Raw genomic sequence first — 15,448 nt, 5'->3', positions numbered from 1 at the left:
ATATTGTTTTTTACAGTGTATTGTATTATAAAGGCAACACTGTGAACACCAAGTGAAATTCAGGTGTAGGGAAATGAATGAAGCTTTCTCATACATGTGTGACCTTGACTGTTAAAATGGATGTAAGGAAATGGCTAATTTAAATATTAAATAAGTAACCAAATAATGTTAAAGGGGGAGAATACTATGAGTCAGCAGGCTGATGATATTAGGCAGTGCTAATCAAAACACACAGGAATATCTTCGGAATATAATTCATAGCTCATACCATTTTGGGAAGCCAACTGCCCACATTTTTTTTATTTCATAATATTTTATTATTTGCACATATATTTGTGTATGCATACACTTTATTGGAATTCTAAATTAACAAACCAAAAGCACGTGCTCACAAACAATTGCAAAAAAGTTTGTTCTTGCATTTTTGTAGAGATGTGCGAAAAATATATTTAACACCCACCCCCTTCTCTTTATTCACAATGAATACAGTTTATACGGCCTCAATTAGCCCGTCTACACTCTGTCTCAGAACCACAAATTACATATCATATAATTACATATACATACATACATATATACATATATATATATATATATATATATATATATATATATATATATATATATATATATATATATATATATATATATATAGGACCTTTTTTTGTGTGCATATATTTTAATGTAATATACTAAGAAATGCATTGCATTGTGTGTACATACATGCATATATATATATATATATATATATATATATATATATATATATATATATATATATATATATGCATGTAGGCGTGTATACATTCGTATTAATTGATCATTTTGTTTTTACATAAGAACATTAACGATTTTTAGTGTTTATTATATGAAATTAAATATGCATGTTTATATTTACATGTAACTAATGTTTCCTATAGGAAAAAATGTATGCATGTAACCGTATATTTAGCCTACCTTATATAGATATAAATTTTAACGCAGAAAAAAATACACATTTTAAATAAAATCAAAGTGACAAGCTGCAGTGAGAAGTTGCGCTTTTGAAAACAAAGATGTTGAAATAAATATATATATAAAAAAAACGAAATCATTTCGGTACAGTGGATACAATTCTACGTGGATAATGTCAGACAAATTGTAAATCACATATACAAGGACACAAACAGCTGTCATATAAACGCCTTCCAAGTAAAATCGTTCTGAAGTGATATTTTCAAAACCAGGATCGATTTCGAGCAGTTAGGAGTGCATTGTCATTTGAGTCCGTGTTTGGAGCGAGTGGGGTTATTTCAGCCCACCGACACCTCCTAAAACAACTGCAGAAAATAAGGAAGCCGATGTGATTCTAGCTGTGTGCCGTTTCGCCGCTCGGAAACACGCAGACTACCGCACAAGTGTCTTCCGCCTATTTTTTTCCCCATTCATTCCTGTACAAAAGCAAACAGGGGCGACTCGCTTTAACTGTCCTGCTCTTCACCAAAAGCTCTTTTCCTCTCCCTCTCTCTGTTTCTCTCGCGCGCGCTCGTTCGCTCTTTCTCGTTCAAGCCCTTTTCCCCCTCCAGTACTTTTTCCTGCCCCTCTCTATTTATGAAAACGTCACTTCAAGTCCCTCCCTGTTTGAATCTCATTAGTTTTTTTTTCTTGTGTGTTTCTCCCTGTCAATAATCCCGAATCCAGACTCTCTCTATTTCCATCCCTCTCTATCTGTCAATCAGCGCCGCCTTTGAACTGAAAACCACTCCGACCAACTTCAACTCCCTCAATCCGAGCGCCTCAGCTCCGTCTCCGGCTTCTGTTTCTGCCAAGATTGCCCTCTTCTTTTTGAGTTTTGAACACTCACCCAGCCAAACGCCACTGCGAGTCCCTAAACTTAAAACTCGGGATTCGGGGATCACACCAAGATCAAGGGTTTAAAAACTTTTGGGTGTTTTTGGCCCCCCGCAAAATTAGCGCTCCTCGGGAAAAATGCCGCAGCTGAACGGCGGTGGAGGGGACGATCTGGGTGCGAACGATGAAATGATTTCCTTCAAAGACGAAGGCGAGCAGGAGGAAAAGATTTCGGAGAACTCCTCAGCAGAAAGGGATTTAGCAGATGTCAAGTCTTCTCTCGTAAACGAGTCGGAAACGAATCAAAACAGCTCTTCGGATTCCGAGGTAAGTGACAAATAACCGCGAATCCGCGACTTGTCCGCAACTTTACATGCACTTTTTCTTGTTTAAACACGCTGCTAACTAGCTAACGATCTCCTCGCTGTGATTATTCAATGCATTCCCTGTGTTTCGTTGCATTTCAAGGCGGAAAGACGGCCTCCGCCTAGATCTGAAAGTTTCAGAGACAAAACAAGAGAAAGTTTAGAGGAGGGTGAGTGCTTGTTTTCTCTAAATCATCTTTTTGCAGAGGACAACACGGCGCCTCTGTTCCGTTTGCTTCTGCTCACACGTACAAAGTTTTTTTCTTTCCTTTTCTTTTTTTGGGAATGTAACTTAAACTAAAAGTTTTCCTCTTTTCCCCCCCGCCATGTTAGCTGCGAAAAGGCAAGATGGAGGGCTGTTCAAGAGCCCACCGTACCCGGGCTATCCATTTATAATGATTCCCGACCTCACGAGCCCGTACCTCCCGAACGGATCGCTCTCGCCCACCGCGCGCACAGTAAGTGTTTTTAACGTGTTTCTGCAGACACACGCACGTAGCTAAAGCACCACGTCCATGTTTAGGGATCGCTTCGGTCGGCTCGTGAACTTCTGCCACACTTCACTCCGCACTGTACGGTGGCACGCCGTTCCCGCGGACCCGCTGTCGCTCCGAACGAACGCCGCCTGCGAGCGGGGAGCACAGCGGAACGCATAACGTGCTTCCGTGACGTTCACAAACACACAACTTTTAAAGCCGTTCTCAATTTTTCTTCTCATTTTCGACGGCTGTGTTTGCACACTTGGCACGTTACCTTTGCCTTAGATTCAGCTTTTTTTTTTTCTGTTGTTGCAGTGTTATTTATTTTAATCGCCTGTGTAGTTGAATAAGTGCTGGATTAGCTCGTTTGCTTCCGACCAGACGTTTAATTTACAGTAGCGCGTGTGTTCCGGAATTTTTCTAAAACCGAAATGTACGAGAATGTTTGAATTTGTAACAGCAGCCTTGTTATTACTGTCGTTATTATCGTGGTTGGGGAAAAAATAATAATAAAGCGTTTGTGTTACTCTGAAGCGTCTAACCCTTAAAAATTAAAATGTCATGTTTAATTCCAGACTTGATATTTGAAAACTAAAAATGAAACTGGTGCCACAGTTACAGCCTGCGCGTTTTCTGCCAGTTTGAATTTAATTACTGCTAAAGAAAATCGAGTAGAAATTATTTTGACGGTTTAAATGGATGGAAACAAAGATGCTGTTATGACACGACGGTGAAAACGTTTTTACAGTGTGCCACAATATCTGAGCTAATTTATCCGAGCTTAACGCAATACTGATTGCGTTATTTAAAGAATGCAATGCACATAAACGTTATTCCCAAAGAGCATCATGGGAAATGTTTATGGTAATCAGTGAAAGGCAGTCAATGAATTTGTGAACGTCAGAATGAAAGCACAATATTGCTCGTTCCACCCTTGACACGTTGTGTAGTCAAATATCACTGTCGGAATTGTTTTGAAATTAAATAAACATTTGCTTTAAATGCACACGAAATATAATATGTTTTATGTTTACATTGTCAATTTGTCATGGCACGATGGACTTCCTATTTAGAGCGTGCATGATGTTAAATAACACGTAATGAGAATCTGTGCTTAATATTTCAGGGCAAATACAGATAATGTTGTTTATATCAGCAATGCATAGCTATGCGTATTTGTCCAGCACTTTTCCTGGCACCAGAAAGAATTAATGTTGATTTCAGTAGGTTATTATTTTTATTCACAATTGATATTTTATATATATATATATATATATATATATATATATATATATATATATATATATATATATATATATATATATATTTAAAAATATCATTGCTGTAGATATAACATAATAAGGAGAGATAAGTTGTGTAGTAGGATCTTGCTGTCATTTCTGATTTTCATAATCAGCTCTAGGCTTAATCTGAAACGAGAAGGTACGCTTTATGACAATGACATGTGGTGTAACCTGAAATTAAGTAAATGACTACTTTCGAAATGTTCTGCTCTGAAATTGTGGATTTAACTCCAGGTATTTTAAAGCCGTTCTGCTGTTTCTAGTATCAGTGAGACATTTCTGCAGAAACATCTCTGGCTGTTTATGTTTGTTGTGGATATTGCGTGCGTCCCGAAACGTGGCTTTTTGCTGAATCTGTTCTTCACTTGCTGATAATTTCTATACTCCTCTAAATGCACGTTATTAACCTTCCCATATATAAATAAAAGGGGAAAGAAAAATCTGAAAGCATCAGTATTTCTGCTGCAGATTTGCGTTGGAAGGAGACATTTGACGTGTAGCGTGTCTTCAGTATAGCAGGTTGGGAAGAATCCCAGAGATGCTGTTTCCAGAGTTCGTAGTCTGATAGTTCCTCTCCCTGCTGGGATGGAGCCCTTTCTAAATCGCTGGCTTATTCAGTTTTGGCTACCGAGAATATATTTAGCGATGTCTCACGGAAGTAGGATCATTGTGTGATATCCTCCCCTATATGTGGGAGTCGGTCCAGGTCTGTTCTGACCCTGTAGCCTAAATATTATAGCCGCAGATATAGTCATTTTCTTTATAGTTGTATGTTGTAATGTTTGATCTCTTACTGTAACCAGGCCTACAGATCTCAGTCTTTGACATGGTGCTGTAGCCCTTCACCCCGCTTCTTTGCCATGAGGTCTGCTACCTATGAGCTGCCTGGGCGTCCGACCCACACCGCTTTGAAGTTGAAAGGCGTTGTATTCATAAACGCATTACTTAAGTAGAGGATAAATAATTCACCTGAGCATCGATTAGCTGTCACTCCGTTTAACGAATGCACGGGGCTTGTTGGGCTTAGCTGCCGATGATGTGCTTTTTAGCATTTCTTAGGATTTAAAAAAAAATGTTATTTTAAATTGTATTTTTATTTATCGCTTTAATCTAAATTGCATTAAACAAGCGGATAACACGTTCCGTTTTTTTATTGCATTTACGCGTTTATTTATCAAGCATTTGAGCATTGATTGATCGGTGTTTTGTTTTCGGGATAAATTCGCTACTGCCTTATTTAATCGTAAGCTGGAGAGAAATGTGACAAATTAAAAATATATATTATTTCATTTGCATAGAGCGTCGTGTGTCAGCCGGATTATTCTTTTGCAATAGTGATGAAATGCTCTTCCTCTAGTGTGTGTTTGACTGAAGGGAGAGAGCGAGTTTAATTCGCCTGACCTCTGAGAGCTGTAATAACGGGAGCTCGTATTTCCAACCACCTCAGTCGGAAAAGCTTCACGTTGATTTCGTAGCAATTAGCAATTTGCCGTGACGTTCTACCGACAATGCCTGGATCCTCTTTTCTTTTCCTTTTTTTTTTTTCCTCACTGAAAACCGCAGACAATAGCCACTCTTCCTCCTTTCATCGAGAGCAGTTTGCGTGTCGGACACACGGCTGCGGACGCACTCTACGTGTGCGTTGTGCTTGGAAAGGTGCTGGGTTAACTGGGTGGCTGTAGGCTAAAATCGCACCTCAACAGGTCTGCGGAGAGGGGAAAGCGAGGTAGAGCAGAGGTCTGGCCGGCTGAGTTCTGGCAGGGGGCTTTATGCCCGTAAATCCGCTGGGTTTATTTACTGCCTCTCTGACTTATGAATGTTAAGATATTTGACGCCACCCCTGGCCCCATAATTCCTTAGGCCTGCAGACTTTTGGCAGAGGTTTCAGGTTTCAACGTATAATTATGCGTAGTTTAAAAAAGGAACATAATATAAAAAAAGACAAACTCGCAACACCCAAATGCACTCTGCACTATTTAGAGAAAAGAGAAGGAGATGCATGCTGGAAACCTGGAATGTTTTTTTCCCGATGTTTTAAATTTAATGTGCCGTTTGATTTCACATTTTATTAATTAAATTTGCGTGGTTTATTAATTTTTTTTCTAAAGATGCATTCAAGCCTACGTGCACGTATTTTAATAAACCATGGCTGAATCTTTTTAGGCTAAGACGTCTATAACAATGCTTTATCGTATGGATTATGTGTGTTGAATAGCCTGTCGTGTGAGGTGCAGGAGATAGTTTAATGCGGATTTACAGGGATAGACTCATACCTTATCAAATTGGCTTTACATGTTAATGGCCCCTAATTGCTATCCGCAGGGGGTTCACCGAGCTGCGCGCTCGCGTTTTGTGCCGCTCTCCACAAAATGCACTCCCAGTTTATTTAGAAGGTTGCCATCCTTTTGTTTTGCAAATCACTTTTGTTTACAAAGAATGGCGGAAGCAAGACTCTCTTTTTCTCTCCCTCCGCCACTCTTTCCTTCTCCTCCTTGTCTTTTTTTCCTCCTCCTCCCATCCTACGCGTGCAAAAAAAACCAAAAAAAAAACCAAACGGTTTCTGTTTGCCGGGGCTTGATAAACACCCATAAAAAAGTGCAATCTGTTTTGGATTTGTGCAAGTTAAGTTGGGGAGCAAAGTTTGGCACCATTAAACTGAAAGCGGGGCCTGTGAGACATTAGCGGCGCACAGCACATTCTCAGGGCTTAATTAGTCCAAACTGTAATTGTTCATGGTCTGCCAATAGGAGTAATGCTCAGGAAGAGTGGAGTTGCACTAAATCGGCCCATGGTTTTTAAAACAATAAATCACTCGCATATTTGTGTCGTGATTCAGATAGAGTCCCGACCTCTCCCATCTCGACATGTGGTAAATTGTAAAGTCAATGAATCGCAGATGTGGGTGGGGGTCGAAGGGGGTGGGCCGTGAAAGAGTACAGTACGGTTTTGTTAGTGCTTGGTAAATGAATGGAAAAGATTTGTGCCGTAAATATTTACTGAGATGTTTTTTTCCTACTTGCTGTGCTCAATTGTCTTACGTTGATGATTTTGGCAGGCTGCTCTCTATGATCGTATGTGAAAATAACCTGGTGTTTTTTTTTTCCTTTTCTCCCCCTGATTGTTTCTCTCTTTCTCCCTGTGTCACGCTGGTGTTTTTTTGGTGTATACACAACGTTCTGCACTAGTTCAATAGTTAATGAAGGTTTCTTGTTCGGATGCGGAGTGTTAAGAATTTCGTAATCGTATCGCAAATAAATAGAAATAGTCTATTTTTCTCCGGGTGCCGTGGTTGTGAATTATATTTCGGACGTTTTCTTGATTTATTTCCGTTGCGTTTGTTTTTAAAGCTGCAAACGCAGTCCTGTCCTGTAACTGATAAATGGGGAACTCTGTTGTAAATTCTGTGTCTCACGGAGATGCATTGGCTTAGCAGCTGTGTGTTGTTGACCCCACCCCTCACCTCTCTCCTCTTCACCATTTATTTCCATGCACAAAGATCAACACAAAGATCGTACTGTACGTCTGGAATGCAACTTTTGTCATCTGTTAAATATAGTCTGCTGCTGGCCTACACGTTGAGGGGCTCCTGAAACATGGAAATGAAATTACTCCTTCTCTCTCTGTGCACATGCACCGTCTGCAGGCCCGCGCAGCTGTATGGTAGCTGCGTGTGAATTCTTAAATGACAGGCAGATTTTCCTGACGGGGTGTGTGATGGGGGTCAGAACACCAGTGCTGAGGCCTTTTGAGTCAAGGACAGTTTAAGAAGACCTTTAATATTTATTAATTGCAAGTGCAAGAAAATGTACAAATCTGTGAAAGTTCTTGTGATGGCATCTGCCATAATATTCAGTTGATTCGGCAGTTTGCTTCATTCTCAATTTTAAGAAATAAATGAATCCATAAGTAACCAGGTGTTAAAAGAGCAAGCATTTTTTGGTTACTATACAAACTGTTTTGCTTTTTTTCAAAGCTGTGAAATTTTGCACATATTTAGTTTCATCTACAGTAAAGTACAGAAAGTCTTCAAGAAAGAATCAGATCGTTAGATCATAAAATATTTTATAAATGCATTTCAGATATTTTAAAACTCTTTGATCTGTAATGTGATATATAAATATATGCAGCTATACACTGGCTTTATTGAAATATTTTCTGGCTTATTTTTTTTAAATCACTTACTGTATCGGCACACGCTTTAACATCCTGGCTTTAAAAAGCTATTGAATATTTGAGTTATCGGTCAGGGGGGAAAAAAAGCAAATGCATTTCATTAGATGCGTTTCATTTCATTTTCAGGAAATTTTTATAAAGCACAATAATGAAACAATTTGTAAAAAGGTAAAAGCGTAACATACAAAGATATATTTTGGCTAGTAAATTGTATTTTGGGCATTTGTATAATTTACTGCATGTAAAAAGCACGTTTTTCCCACGAATGTTCGCTAGTGTAGTTTTATTGCGCTCATGCAAAAATATGATCGAACTGAGTTTCAAAATATCATAGAAATATTATATAAATGTTCTAAAAATATTTAAAGATATGTAATATTAAAATATATTATATATATATATATATATATATATATATATATATATATATATATATATATATATATTACAAAATATATTATCAGAATACTTTGCTGTGAAGGAATGTTTTAGAGGAGTTTACCTTGTGCAGTATACTGGATTGGAGTGGGGGATTAGGAAAAGCGGGAAAAAGCAGGGTCGATTTGCCGCCGTGCATAGTGGGGGAGATGGAAGACGGAGAGGAGGGAGATGCACAAAGACAGTCTGAATAGGGCGCATAATTGCTGCTAATGTGGGGGCAATGAGAGTGGCGACAGTTCCTGGTTAGATGTCCAAACAATAGAGCCCCCAGGCCTCACATTTATCTACTAAGAAAAAAAATGAAGGAAAGAAAAAAACACAGCAGGGACTGAAAAACGACAAGGAGGAGGTGACAAGTTTATAGTCATGTTTGATGGACAGGCCATGTGTGTGGCATCCCCCACCTCCCCACTTTTTTAACCTTTTTTTATGAATCAAGTTAGGTTATTAATGCTTCCTGATTCCCGCCTCGTCATCAAAATGTCGGCTGGAAGTTCTCCAGCGTAGAGGCTTGAGTGACGCTGGTGGAATTTGGTTGCACTGGGCTTTTGTTTGGATTGGAACGTGCTCGGGTTGGGCCAAAGTGCACACACATGCTCTCTGGAGCTGCCATCTGACTTGTATGCTTAATGATAGGAGTGCACAAGTTTCCAGTGAAAGAGCATGTGTGCATCTTGTGCTCATCGGCACAAAGTCTTACTGTACATCACTCATTATCAGACTTTAAAACATAATGATTGCCGTTGTCATACATCAGATGGACCTCTAGTACAGAAAACACAATGACATCAGACTGTGGTAAATATTCTCCCCTGATAAAAAGCATGATAGAATGACCTTCACTGTCTTCTCACAGGAAGTCTGTCTGGCGTACATTTCCAGTGAAACTTTTGCACAAAACTCCCAGCAGAAAAACAAATAAAAACCTATCTGCATCTATTTTTAAATACGAAAGTAGGACAAAGTTATCTTCATTAAGGCATGAAGTTTCTAAAAAAAGATGAAGCCTGACCAGTCAGTTCAGTGTTTATTATTCCATCTTGTGAAATGTTTCTCTTTGATAGGGAAGTGAGCTAATTTAGTGTCACACCGACTAGTTTGTCTTCTAGCTCTGATTGCAAAATGAGATTCTATAATGTTACATTGCAGAAGGTGAAATCCTGTTTACTTCGATAATCTGCATTAATTCCTGTAGATATGTCGGGAGCGTTTTGTATGGGTAAAGCACATAATTGAGAAAGTAATAGGTGATAAAACTCAGCCCATGTATTTTTAATCTTCTAATTAAACTTTTAATTGCCAAGGGATAAGCTCTGAGCAGGGCCCGGAGTGTGTGCGTGTGTGTGGATGCGCGTGTGCTTGTCTGTTCGCTAATGAGTTTATTGCATGCTTGTTTCTAGCAAAGGTACTGCATTCAGAACTGAACAAAAGGTGAAGGAGATTTTCTACAGGGGTAGAAAGAAATTAATCCTCTAATCTGGGTTTATATTAAGATTAGAGGTACAACAGGCCGATATTTGCATGCTTTATTAGAGATACGTGCTTTATGAACTTTATAAACCACGTATTTAAGGTTTTTTTTGTTGCAGATATTCCTGACTATCAGAAGATAACCATCCTATACGTTAAATAATGGGTGTGCAATGCAGTTCATGGAGCCTTATATTATGCTGTTTTACTGGCCATATCCTGCTGAATGGCTGTCAAAAAGTATAGATAATATTTCAGCTGATTAGCATTGTGCTTGTCACATGGCCGTATACCAGTTTTGTCTTGTTGATGTGTCTGAGGATAAATCTCACATTCAGACTCGCATCAAATTAGAGGGAATTGTCTACACCTCCGGCACTCACATAAAATGTTTTTATCGCAGACCGTAGGAAATGTTGGTTTGTTTGTTTGTACATCTTCACCCTTAAGGATTAGCCTGGATCAACTGTCGCTGGCTACATCTCATTAGAGGACGGTGTGAACACTCAGTACGGTCGATTCCAAAATGCAGGGAATTGACTTCCCTCGCTGAACGAATTGTCAATTGCATTGTGAGCGAGGGGTGTAATTGAATGGAGGTATATCTTTGGCCGGCTGCCCCTAGGGCTCTGCGAGTCTGATCAGTGTTAGCCAGAGGTGGCAGATGTGGTTTCTGATTGCAACCAGTGTCCTTTCACAGTGTTAAGATCTGAACACTGACATAGAGGAGGTGTAATTCAGCAGCCCTCCGAGTTAAATAGAGATGATGCCTGCTTGCCAGTCATAGTGAATAGTGATCTCTCTCCACCGGCTATCTGCTGAACGGAAAGATTTAGCGATGAGTAGGAGTGATTTATAAGGAAAGAGAGTTTAATCCTGACCTGGAGCTGTTTTCTTTGGCCAGCAATCAGTTTAAGCAAGGCTGGTATGGAATAGGCAAGCGACAGCGGCGGCGTGACGTTCTCTAGATGCCCTTTAGAACCGGCAGTTTTTCTTTATCTTCAGCTTTACAGCACCTGTATCTTTATGGTCAGTCGCGCTTTGCATTTTTCAAATATCAATAAAGATAAATTGCCTGCTTTGTCATAGCATGGGGCGTCAAAGTGAAAGATTTCAGGTCACTGAGGGGAAAAATGATCCAGCGTTTGAGAACTGTGTTGAGAACCATGAAAGCTTAAAACTCAACAATGATGTGGAGGCCTTGGATTCACTGTGGTTTGTTTCTTCGTGTTGAATGACGTATATGATGATGTTCTTTAACTCTGTGTGCTGTCTTACGGCATGGGAGGCGAAGATGGAAAATGTTTGAGCAGGAGTCTGTATAGTGGATTGTCTAAGCCTAGATCTTAAGGTCTATGGGGAAGGAAGTCCCACAGTGTTTACATAGCACAATTGTCCTGTGGGCCCTGGAGTGTCTAATGCACTACTGTTCAAACACTTGTGAGTGCACAGATGACCCCTGCAGTAGCCTTCAACACAAGTGCTTTGTCGGTTTTACAGAATATGCATCTGTTTATGTGTGTGAAAAGAAGTCACAATTTACTTAGGATTGTGTTTGCTAGCGCCTAGTGGTGTGGATGAGTAGTACTAAAAAGCAGCAGAGTTTAATTCATCTCGGTAGGCAGGATGGGAGATAAGGGGGGGTCTTAGTGAAGACCCCTCTTCTACCATCAGACATTGACATACTGGGGAGTCATCGAACTAATTGTTGTTTGAATTACCTGTTATGATCCAATGACAAATCTCCTCCTCTCCTTCCATTGGAGCAGAAAATGTAGCCTGGATTGGCATGATGTTAGCAAGTGTGTAAACCGCGCTTCAACAAGATGGATAAATGCAATTATTGCCTAGGCCAGGAGAGGGAAAATCCATTTAAAGCCCGAAACGCTAACCAGGGGCCGTGGTTAATTCATTTGGCCAATTTGTGGGTGATGTACGAGTGTCGTGGCACATTAGTCAAGGAGAGTGTGTGTGTGTGTGTGTGTGTGTATGTTATTGGTGGTGTTTCGTTGTCTGTCTCCTTGAAGCCCCTCCTTTATCCCATCACCCCCCTCCTCCTCCCTCTGTCATTTCAGCGGATAATACAAATGGGCCATGAGCTCTCAAATGACAAAAAGATGCACTGAGAGCAAAAGAGCAGGATTGCAGTTCAAATGAGCCGGGAAGAAGGCCACGCTCCGTAAGGCGGCTCACCGAACGTGGCCTAACACACCCCCAGAGTCTTCAATCATGACTAGTCAACCAACTAAATTGCTCAGGGTGTGAGGAAGACAGGTTGAGGAAGCAGTACTGGGTCAGAAGCTTAGTCATGCCAAAATAGGGTCTTCATTGACCTAGTTTGACTCTGCCATTATTCCTGAACTCTCCACAGTTTACAATTAAGTTACAATTACTGTATAGAAGCTGCTACTTATTTGAGGCATTCAAATCTGAGGCAACTGAGGCCACCATCACCTCTTTATGACCATTTTCCGCCCATCTCATTATCCTTCTGAAGGGCACGACAGCACTGAGGACTGTTGAAGAGGACTGTTGTCTTCCCCTTAAGGATGGCAAAGAGAAAGTCCCTCCATCTGGTGACTTTCTCTTTTTGTTACTTCATTTGGGTAAACAACAGTTCCTCTCCTGAGGGATGTCATCTGCCTGGCTTACACACTATTGATTTAGTGTGAATGAATATCCTCTACTCCATTAATGTAAAGTCTCGTTGGTGAGAAACCACTTGACGGTTACGCAAGATTTGTGGTATGCAAACACGGTGGTCACAGCCCGGGGAACTCTGTGAGGAAAATGGCATCGGTTTACAGAGCTCGGCCGCAGATTGAACCAAAGTCTTTTATCAACACGGCGAGCAAAGGGAAGATTTTGAAAGCAGAAAGGTGTGTGGGTGCCCTCTTGCTAGTCTGCGCTTGGGTGGTTGAGGACATGAAGAAGGTTTTAGATCTGGTCACCTGACTGTGTGCTTCTCAGGCTGTGAGGTCAGGAAATCAGAGCCGGCAGGGAAGCAGCTGGCCCTGTGCCGTTCTCACAGCTGCTGTGCGGCCTTACACACTCGTATACTAGACTCACTCGCCTCTGGGACCGGACTCCAGGAGTGCAACCGCACACTTGAGGAGAACCACTCATGTTGCTTTTTGTGGTCAGATCTTACTGATGCTACTTAAGTATGTGCAAATTTTATGTTGACAGTCATTTGGTTGCTTCAGGGACACTTTGGTGGACATGACTGCTGTTCCCTGGAGCTCTGTGGCTATTTTTAAAAACCCCTCATTTCGGTAGCATCTACGTTAGTAATTTCTGACTTCCTCTTGACTGCAGACAATAAATGATGATTAATCCCACTGAGTACGTCCCAGGAACCCCTTCTTTTTTGGCATAGTGGTTGGAATCTCAAATTCCTCTTTGTACCACTCTTTGAGGTCCTCTTCCAGCTCTGTATCTCCTGCGTCTTTACGCAAGAACAACTGCAGGCAGCGGCCTATTGACCGATAGTCAGGAAAGGATTAAAACAAACAGCTTGGAAGTTTTGTGGGTGCTGCTTGGATCACTTTACAGCAACGGACATGCCTCTAGACACAACTGCTCTGGTTTGTAGGGAAGCTGCCAGTCTTATCAGGTCCAAGCAAAGGACAAGTATTTTAAACAGCCATTCTATATGAACTAATTTGAGCTGGGCTTAAAATAATTGGATTTTGTGACCGAGTTGTTGTCTTAAGCCATGACCCTGTGCCCCCTGTCTTATGGTAGCTAAGAAGCAATAATTAAAACCCTAAGTCTGGGAGCACAAAGACGTAATTCTGCCTTCGCCTCGTTGTGTTTTATGAAATGGAAAATGTTAGTGTTACGTTATGGTGTGGCTTGTACCCCAATGGTTAAATGCAGATTTACTGCTCCAGCGTTGGGCCGAGGAGCTGCTCCCATCTGCGGCACGAAGTCTAGCCACCCAGCATGGAATACGACACCCTGGGGCCCAGCCAGAACATGCACCAATCAGACATACATTAACACCAAGCAACACAACAGGTGAGCAATCAGGCCCTGCCGCAAGCCAAGAATACAGGCTCCAAATATTTTTATTGACTTTCTTAAAGACTATGGCTTATATAGTCATGACTCCAAGTTGGGAGTTTTGTATTAGTTCTGTCAAAAACAATTTTATGGGAATTGTTTGTTTATTGGCACAGAGGTACGTCTCTTTCCCAAACGATGTCGCAAGCTGTAATTTATGTTGAGGGACTGATTGGGAGATTGCATAGTTTAACGCTCGGGGTGCTGTGGTCTGGGACTCTGGAAGAGGCGACCGCTAATTGTTGACAGAAGCCATGGGCAGAGGAAAAGAAGAGGGAGAGACAGACAGAAAGAAAGAGCGGGTGAGCGAGCGAGAGAAAGAATGAATGGGCTCTGGCAGCAAGGTTGTGGACTGAAGCTCGTTGTTTGGTTTTCAGGAAAGAGTGGATTCTTGGGATGTTCCCCAAAGACAAACGGCGGTGCTGTGCAAAGCCCATAAACCAAACACGCTCCCTCTTTTAAGAAAAGAACTCTCGTCACTTCTCAATTGCGCTTGTTATGTGGTTTACCAAACCAAGTTGGTTGGAAATGTCTTGTCCAGTAGAGAAATCATATTTTTTTTTGTTGTTTTTTTCCCAACGGATAATAAGGGTCTGCATTTGCTCGCAACTGATTAGAATATTATTCGTTTAAAACATACCCGACTTTCCACTTCCCGTCTTCACGCCGTCTTGATCTCTGTCACAGATGCTCAACAGGAGGGCACATCTGCTTTCGCTAGCTTCTTGTGCAAATCTCGCTTGGCGGTGTTGTTGTGTTTTGCTATAATTTAGCAAATAACATCAGTAATGATTCAATTGGGCATAAAGTCATTGGGTGACTGCCTGTTTGCCATCTGTCTGATGGGATTACTGTTTCTATGTAATTAAAAGTGTGACCCCGTGGGGAGGATGGTGGAAGGCACGAGGCTGAGTGGTACACCCGCTAAAAAGAGGAGGAGGAGGGGCGGCCTCAGTTCAACACTAAAGATAGTAGGCGCAACAGAGCGCTGCATAAGTGCCAAGCTCTTTACATGGATGTGCACATGTGTGTCAAACCCCTGGCTCGTTTAACTTCAATTTAGTTGGGTAGAGCAGACACCCAAAGTCTGAGTGATCCCTGTGTGCATGCAGTGTGTCGGAGAGAGGTGGGGATGCGGGCTCCTGCTTTTACTCTGATTTCACCTGGGGTTTTGTTTGGACTCTTGAGCCTCAGTTTCTCTTGGACACTTTCCAGAGACTACAAGCCTGGCTTTTTTCAAGGCTCCCTCAGAACTAAAGTGAAAGGTCCTGGTCAGGCCTGGAATTGGATTTCAGATTTGATCTTGTTGTGCGTAGTA

General features: G+C 41.1%; 1 protein-coding gene across 35 annotated transcripts in view; it reads left to right on the top strand.

The window, feature by feature from the left end:
* The first annotated feature begins 1,634 nt into the window (after positions 1 to 1,634).
* Positions 1,635 to 15,448, top strand: part of tcf7l2 (transcription factor 7 like 2) — an 81,921-nt gene continuing 68,107 nt past the window's right edge. For 9 of the 35 annotated variants that reach the window (XR_006252219.1, XR_006252218.1, XR_006252220.1 and 6 more), the window contains exons 1-3: positions 1,637 to 2,157; positions 2,299 to 2,365; positions 2,529 to 2,653. Coding sequence is in view for 31 of the 35 variants with exons in the window: in XM_043253786.1 (XP_043109721.1) it covers positions 1,969 to 2,157; positions 2,299 to 2,365; positions 2,529 to 2,653 (381 nt within the window). In the remaining 4 variants the exon portion in view is untranslated. Of the gene's footprint in view, positions 2,158 to 2,298; positions 2,366 to 2,528; positions 2,654 to 15,448 lie in introns of all 35 variants that reach the window. The other 26 variants (XM_043253770.1, XM_043253759.1, XM_043253766.1 and 23 more) reach the window with 5 other exon arrangements.

The sequence above is a fragment of the Puntigrus tetrazona genome, chromosome 12, assembly GCF_018831695.1.
Source record: "Puntigrus tetrazona isolate hp1 chromosome 12, ASM1883169v1, whole genome shotgun sequence".
Classification (NCBI taxonomy): Eukaryota; Metazoa; Chordata; class Actinopteri; order Cypriniformes; family Cyprinidae; genus Puntigrus; species Puntigrus tetrazona.
Note: the sequence above shows the minus strand (reverse complement) of the source record. Positions and strands in the feature narration are given on the sequence as shown.